This window comes from Oryctolagus cuniculus, chromosome 6, assembly GCF_051225735.1.
Source record: "Oryctolagus cuniculus isolate XC-2025 breed Fujian yellow rabbit chromosome 6, ASM5122573v1, whole genome shotgun sequence".
NCBI classification, from domain to species: Eukaryota; Metazoa; Chordata; class Mammalia; order Lagomorpha; family Leporidae; genus Oryctolagus; species Oryctolagus cuniculus.
Genome location: NC_142872.1, coordinates 111227020 through 111235487, shown reverse-complemented (window position 1 = coordinate 111235487; position 8468 = coordinate 111227020). Strand labels below are relative to the sequence as shown.

The window sequence follows — 8468 nt, the reverse complement described above, 5'->3', positions numbered from 1 at the left end:
CTCACTGTCTATGTTTCCCCTTTGTTTTCTTCTAGAAGTTTCAGTTTCAGTTCTTTCATTTAGTTTTTGATATGTTTTGAGTTGGTTTTATGTAGGTGAGAGACAGAGACCAAAATTGTTCTTCTAGAGATGTATATTTAGTTTTGCCAGCACCATGAAGACTGTCCTTTTTCCAATGTATATTCTTGACACTTTTGTCAAAAATCAGTTATATGTTCATTTCTGGGAACTCTATTCTGTTTCATTGATCAATGTATTTGTTTTTATGCCAGTATCATGCTGTTTTAATTACTATAGTTTTGTAGTAAAAATATGTACTTTGAAATATGGTATTGAGGTTTTTTTTGCTCAGGATCACTTTGGTATTTCATGTCTTTTGTGGATTCATGTGATTTTTGGGATTTCCCCCCTGCTCCTATTTCTGTAAAGAATGTCATTGGTATTTAGATGGAGACTGCATCAGATCTGAATACTGCTTTCGGTAGTACAGACATTCTAACAATATTAATTTTTTCAAATCATGGACTATTCATTTTTAATATATCTTCTGGTTTCTTTCATCAGTATTTTATAATTTTCATGGTAGAGATCTTTCACTTCTTTGGTTAAATTTATCCCTAGTGGCCAGCGCTATGGTGCAGCGGGTTAAAGCCCTGGCCTGAAGTGCCGGCATCCCATATGGGTGCCGGTTCTAGTTCCGGCTGCTCCTCTTCCAATCCACCTCTCTGCTATGGCCTGAGAAAGCAGTAGAAGATGGCCCAAGTCCTTGGGCCCCTGTGCCCATGTGGGAGATCTGGGGGAGGCTCCTGGCTCCTGGCTTCGGATCAGTGCAGCTCTGGCTGTTGCGGCCATCTGCGGAGTGAACCAATGGATGGAAGACCTCTTTCTCTCTCTCTGCCTCTCCTTTCTCTGTATAACTCTGACTTTCAAATAAAATAAAATAAATCTTTAAAAAAAATTTATCCCTAGGTATATATATTTTGTAGCTATTGTGAATGGGGCTGTTTCTTGATTTCTCTTTCAGCAAGTTCATTTCTGATGTATTAAAATGCAATTTTCTTATATAATTACTTTATATTATGCAACTGTACCAAATTAGTTTATCACTTTGAACAGCTTTTTGGTAAGTACTTAGGTTTTTCTATGTGTAAATTCATATCTTCAAACATGGGGTATTTTGACTTCCTCCTTTCCTTTTTTTCTTTTGTCTTTTCTTTTTCTTCCCTAATTGCTATTGCTAAAACTTCCAATACTATATTTAATAGGAACAGTGAAAAAGGACATCCCAGTTTTGTTCCAGGTTTTAGTGGAAATACTTTTTCCTTTTCCCTATATTGACTAGCAACTTGTCATATATTGACTTGCTTGTTCTTGAGCTCAGAAAGCTTTCATCATTAAAAATGATGTCAGGTGAAGTTATTGTCAATGCTGTTTTATCAGGTTAAGTGCCCTTCTACTCTTAGATGGTTCAGTGTTTTTAACATTAAGGGTAGTTGAATTTTTTTTTTTAATTTATTTGACAGATAGAGTTAGACAGAGAGAGAGAGAGAGAGAGAGAGAGACAGAGAGAGAGGTCTTCCTTCCATTGGTTCACTCCCCAAATAGCCACTACAGCTGGCGCTGTGCTGATCCGAAGCCAGGAGCCAGGTACTTCCTCCTGGTCTCCCATGGGGTGCAGGGCCCAAGCACTTGGGCCATCCTCCACTGCCTTCTCGGGCCACAGCAGAGAGCTGGACAGGAAGAGGAGCAACCGGGACTAGAACCTGGTGCCCATATGGGATGCTGGTGCTGTAGACAGAGGATTAACCAAGTGAGCCATGGCGCCAGCCCCAGGGTAGTTGAATTTTGTCAAATACTTCCCTATGTCTATTGAGATGATTGTATACTTTTGTACTTTGTTCCGTCAAAATGGTTTATTATATTAATTGAATTTTGGAGGTTAAACCAATCTTGCAGGGAAGAAAAAGAAAAGACAAAAAAAAAAAAAAAAAAAAAAGGAAAGGAGGAAGTCAAAATACCCATGTTTGAAGATATGAATTTACACGTAGAAAAAAACCTAAGTACTTACCAAAAATCTGTTCAAAGTGATAAACTAATTTGGTACCGTTGCATAATATAAAGTAATTATATAAGAAAATTGCATTTTTTTTTGACAGGCAGAGTGGACAGTGAGAGAGAGAGACAGAGAGAAAGGTCTTCCTTTGCCGTTGGTTCACCCTCCAATGGCCGCCGCGGCCGGCGCACTGCGCTGATCCGGTGGCAGGAGCCAGGTGCTTCTCCTGGTTTCCCATGGGGTGCAGGGCCCAAGCACTTGGGCCATCCTCCACTGTCTTCCCGAGCCACAGCAGAGAGCTGGCCTGGAAGAGGGGCAACCAGGAAAGAATCTAGTGCCCCGACCGGGACTAGAACCCGGGGTGCCGGCGCAGCAAGGCGGAGGATTAGCCTAGTGAGCTGCGGCGCCGGCCTAGAAAATTGCATTTTAATACATCAGAAATGAACTTGCTGAAAGAGAAATTAAGAAACAGCCCCATTTACATTAGCTACAAAATATATATACCTAGGGATAAATTTTTTTAAAAGATTTATTTTATTTGAAAGTTATTTATTTATTTGAAAGATAAATCCCAGTTGGTCAAGAAATGTGATTGTTTTTATATACTGCTGGATCAAATTTGCTCAGATACTAGCTTTTAGTTTTCTTATGATTTCTTTTCTGGTTTTAGTATTAGGGAAATACTGGTCTCATATAACAAGTTGGGAAATGTTCTATTTTTTAAGAGTTTGCAAATAATTAGTATAAATTTTTCCTGTGTTTGAATTTAGCAGTGAAACCATTCAGCCTTAGGTTTTTGTGACTAGTGTATGATGACTGGTTTAATCTTTTTTGTTACAGGTTTATTCAGATTTTGTTTCTTGGATGTGTTTCTCAGAATTTGTCCATTTCATCAGTATATAAATTTGTTGGTCATTGTATTCCCTTACAATCTTTGTTTTACTATATTGATAGTAACGTCCCCTTATTTCTTGTGTTTTTTTGGTTAGTCTAGCTCAAGGTTTGTTAATTTTGTTGATCTTGTCAAGTTTCAGTTATTCTGATGGAAGAATTATTTATTTACTTGAAAGGCAGACTTACAGAGAGGCAGAGACAGAGGTCTTACATCCACTGGTTCACTCCCTAAACAGCTGCAACAGCTGGAGCTGTGCCTATGTGAAGCCAGGAGCCAGGAGCCTCTTCTGGGTCTCCCAAGCAGATGCAAGAGCCCAAGGATTTGGGCCATCTTCTGCTTTCCCAGGCCATAGCAGAGCACTGGATGGGAAGTGGGGCAGCCGGGACTTGAACCAGTGCCCATATGAGATGGCAGCTCTACAGGTGGTGGCTTTACCGGCTGCTATGCCATAGCACCATCCCCCACGTTGTTTTTCTGTTAATTAACTTATGCTCTGATCTTTATTCTTTCATAATGTATCCTTTAGGCTTTTAGTTTGCTTTCTTCTGCTTACATCTTAAGTTGGAATGCTAGGATATTGATCTCAGATATTTAACATAGTCACTTGCAGATTGCAGATAGAAAATTTCCTCTAATAACTGCTTTAGCAGCATCCTGTATGTTTTGGCTTTTTAGTTTTGCTCATTTAATGTTCTAATTTCATTTGTGATTTCTTATTTGATACATTGGTACTTAAGAGTGTGTAAAATTTCCCACATATTTGCAGATTCCTTAGCTTTGTTATTCCTAATTCCATTGTGGTCAACAACTTTGTATGATTTCAATACTTTAAAGCTTTAAGATTCTTTCATAGCCTAGCGTATATTTCATGGAATGTTCTGTGTGCTGTAGAGGATAATGTGTATTTTGCACATATTTTCTATGTGCATGTTTTAAAAATACAGTCTCTCCCCCGTTTCCCCTCTCTTTTGGTATTCCATTTCTATGTATTTAATGAACTTAATGCAGTCCATCCCTCTGATGTTTTGTTCATTCTTCAATTGATCTTCAAGTTCAAGGACTCTTCTTCCAGTCCAAATATATAGTAGTGTTCCTATAGTGAACTTTTAATTTCCATTATACTTTTCAGCTTAAGAACTTCCATTAAAAATGTATCTCCTTATTTTCTTTGATAAGTGTTGTCATCAATCTTTTAATTTTAAAGCATGGTTTCCTTTAGTTCATTTATATTTATAATGGCTGCCTTGAGTCTTTAGTCTAACATTTGGGCCCCCTCACAGGTTTCCTCCCAATATTTGTTGCTGTTTCCCCACTTAAGGGTCACACTTTCCTGTTTCTTAATGTCTCATTTTTTCCCCTTATGAAAACTGAAGATTAAAGATAATATATTGTAGTAACTGTGAGTATCAATTCCCTTCTCCTGTATAGGTTGTTTTTTCTTTGTTTAGTAACATGCCTATATTATGTCAGTAGTCTACTTCCCTTGCAGTATATTGTCTTTGATGTTTATCTTCTCTTGGTGACAGAATTAAGAATGCAGTCACCTTTGGTTGACAGTGGATTTTGTATGGCTTTGGCTCCTCAACTCTTTGTTAAAGTAACCTCTTTGTTACCTCCAGTGGTTACAGGCTGTTTTTCACAAAATACTTATGAGTCAATTACTGCAACCAGATTCAACTAAATGCAGGTAGTAATAATATTTGAAGTCATTCTTTGAGTGTTTTTTTTCTGTCCTTTTTTTTCTTTTTAAACTTAATTTTGAGAGAGCGGCCGGTGCTGCGGCTCACTAGGCTAATCCTCCGCCTTGCGGCGCCGGCACACTGGGTTCTAGTCCAGGTTGGGGCGCCGGATTCTGTCCCAGTTGCTCCTCTTCCAGTCCAGCTCTCTGCTGTGGCCCGGGAGTGCAGTGGAGGACGGCCCAGGCACTTGGGCCCTGCACCCCATGGGAGACCAGGATAAGTACCTGGCTCCTGCCATTGGATTGGCGCGGTGCGCCGGCCGCGGCCATTGGAGGGTGAACCAATGGCAAAGGAAGCCTTTTCTCTCTGTCTCTCTCTCTCTCACTGTCCACTCTGCCTGTCAAAAAAAAAAAAAAAAAAAAAGAGATAGAGAGAGAGAGAGAGAGAGAGAGAGAATGAGGATTTCTGATTTACTGGTTCACTTACCAAATGGCTACAACAGCCTGGGTTGGCCATGCTGAAGCCAAGAGCCAGATACTCCTGTCTCCCACATTAGTGGCTGGAATTCAAGTATTTGAGTTGTCATCTGCTATTTCCCAGGCACATTAGCAGGGAGCTGGATTGGAAGCAGAACAGCTGGGACTCAAAAGGATATTATGATACAGGATGCAGATGTTGCAAAGGGCAGCTTAACCTGCTGTGTTACACCACATACTCACTACCTTCTTAGTTTTCACACCTGGAAGACTAGCTGGCTAACATTACAGTTAAAAACTAACAGACTCCTTTTTAAATGCTTCTCACAAAATGTGTTTTTAGGATGCCCTTAGCTTGAACTCTGTATTTTCTTTCAAATAAACCCAATTCCTTTGGGGATGACTATGGGCTTTTCCTCTTGGCCAGACTCTGAGCCATTGCTCCAGGTGCTAGCCAAACGAAGCCTGTCTCCTAGGCCTGTCTTTCCCTGTGGGATACTGTCCCTACTTTAGTGAGCTAGAACAAGGGTGATTGGGATCACAATATTCTCTGCCCTGTTTAGGAAAGTTTCTGACCCATGCACAACTAGTGGAGGAAGAGAGCCCTTGACCTTTTGGCTGCACTCACCAGATTTAGCCTTTGAAACATTTTTGGAAGGGCTGGGCTATTATGGCAACCTGCCCACCCTGGAGGAATACCACATTCCTTTACTGGGAGCAGAGGGGAGAGGAGACCTTATATTGTCCATAATTAATTAGTGTGGAACTTCCATTAGGCTGAGGTGAGGGTGATGAGGTCCTGGCTTAGGAACAGACTTTTGCTAATTGCACTAAGTTTTTCTCAAATAAGTATTTAAACATTTACCTTAGGTAAACTGTACAATACAGTTCTATTTCTTCCTCCCTCAAATTCATGCTATTTTTGTGATATATATGACAACTGTTATAAATGCAAGTCATAATTATTGTTTTTATGTTTTTAAGTCAAAAGAAAAATTATAGTTCAAAAATTTACCCACATTTTTTATAATACTCATTTCTCTTAGTGGATTTGTCACTCTCTGATATTTCCCTTTAACCTTTAGGATTTTATCATTTCTCTAAAAGAAGGTTGGCCAGCAATACATTACATCAGTCTTCATTGACTGAAATGTCTTTATTTTGCATTTATTTTGAAGAATATTTCCACTGGATCTATGATTCTTGGTGGAGAGATTCTTTTCTTCTAACATCTCAAACGTATCATCCATTATCTTCTGGCTTGCATTTTTTCTAAGAAATCAGCTGTTAAATTATTCCTCTGTGAAATGAATCCTATTTTCTTGCTCTTTTCAAAGACTTCTTGACTATAAGTTAACATATACAGGTGTTTTATTTTCCCTGAGTTTTACTGAAATCTCCTTGTATCTGTAGGTTAATCATTTCCAATCAAATCTAGGGTGTTTTTGGCTGTTACTTCTCCAAGTATTTTTTTAATCCCCCCTTCCACAATTCTCATCATGTGTGTCCATGTGACTAGTGATATCCCACAGACCTCAGTACCCACTTATCTATAAATAAATAGGGGCTTCTTTGAAAAGAAAGCATATACATTTTTTTCTGGGTCCATTTCCTTTCTAAGACAGTTCACTATTATTAATTTAAAATTTTGGTTTATATTTTTTTCTTTTCAGAAATAGCAAGGGGTTGCAGAACTTAAGATTTTGGTTCTGTATACATAGCAAAGAGGTAACAAAAATGAAATAGTAATAAATGACCTGGTATGAAATGAATAATTGCTAGGCCAGCGCTGTGGCATAGCAGGTAAGGCTGCTGCCAGCAGTGCTGGCTTCCCACATAGGTGCTGGTTCAGGTCCCGGCTGCTCCACTTCTGATGCAGCTCTCTGCTATGGCCTGGGAAAGCAGTGGAGGATGGCCCAAGTCCTTGGGTCCCTGCACCAGCATGCGAGACTGGGAAGAAGCGCCTGGCTTTGGATCGGGGCAGCTCCGGCCTTTGCGGCCAGTTGGGGAGTGAACCAGCAGATGGAAGACCTCTCTCTCTCTGCCTCTCCTTTTCTGTGTAACTCTGACTTTCAAATAAATAAATGTTTTGTTTTTTTTTTTTAAAAAGAGAAATGAATAATTGCTTCTAATTGCAAAATTAAAGTTCCCTTGATATACACTGATTAAAAGGGAGAATGAAGGTGAACAGCAGTATTCCTCTTTAGGAACAGACTATTTATAAAATCTTAAGATGTAATCTTTAATGAAAAGTTACTTTCATTATAAAAAGAAGGGTCATTATGAATGATGTGGAGATGATTACATAGTTTTCCTAAGTTGCCACTATCTTTTATAATACAGATATAAAATAGTTTTTGGCTATAAGTATTTAAAAGAATGGAGCTGCATCAACTAATGGACATCCAATAAATATAATTAGCTTTTTACCAACACAATAAAGTAACAACAATGATTAAAATACGTTCCCTCATATAGTTCAAATACTAATTGTTTCATATACAAATCTGTAGGCAAATGTGTAATTACCAAACAATGTATAACGCAGAAACAAGAAGTGTTGTAAATCTAATTACTATGATAGGTTTTTCTAATACACATAATTATCAAGTTTATTATCAAAACCTACATATACAATTAAGGAACACTTGATCAAAAGTCTTCAAAAATATATTCATAATGAAATGTGTAGAAAGAGACATTTCAAAGTCATACCAGTTACTACTATTACAATATTTAATAATTTTTACAATAGGTCTGCTGGTCCATTTCAATTAAATTCTTTCTCAGAACGATCACATTTCTTGCTGAATTTCATTTAGAGCAAAAGCAAGTTGTTTAATTTTTTCTTCCATTGCTTTTTTGTTTTTGCACGTTTCTTCCAAAAGTCCACGCATTTCTTCCTCAACTCGATGAACCTAAACCAAGCATGTAAATTTCACATTTTAATTTATTACAGAAAAATTATTTATAAACATAGGTTCGAAAGAAAAACAGTCAAAAGTTTATCTTTAGGTATTTTATGGTTCACTCCAGGCAATGAGATTATTAGTAAAATATAATCTGTCTAAATGCTCATAGGGAAACACAGTGTTAGAGTATACAAAGTACTTTCATGTATATTATCTCAAGTTTTCATAATGTTTTTGTGAAAAAGACATGATATATTTTAAATCTATCTTGGAACTCAGAAAATGTGTTTAACGTTGTATAGTTTCTATGTTATCACAGCGAGGACAAAAATCCATTCTTCTGACTTAATTTCTGCTGTCCTAAGCTGTTTATAAATGCTGACACATGATTTCAACCCAAATATCAGTTCCTTATAGATTTTCCAAATTAACTTTGCCTGCTCAAAGAAAATT

At 37.9% G+C, this 8468-nt stretch overlaps 1 protein-coding gene across 9 annotated transcripts in view; it reads right to left on the bottom strand.

Annotated features, from left to right (window-relative positions):
• Positions 1-7688: 7688 nt before the first annotated feature.
• LRRCC1 (leucine rich repeat and coiled-coil centrosomal protein 1) overlaps positions 7689-8468 on the bottom strand; it is a 35923-nt gene continuing 35143 nt past the window's right edge. For all 9 annotated transcript variants that reach the window (XR_016235780.1, XR_016235781.1, XM_002710665.6 and 6 more), the window contains one exon: positions 7689-8021. Coding sequence is in view for 7 of the 9 variants with exons in the window: in XM_002710665.6 (XP_002710711.3) it covers positions 7899-8021 (123 nt within the window). In the remaining 2 variants the exon portion in view is untranslated. The remainder of the gene's footprint in view (positions 8022-8468) is intronic.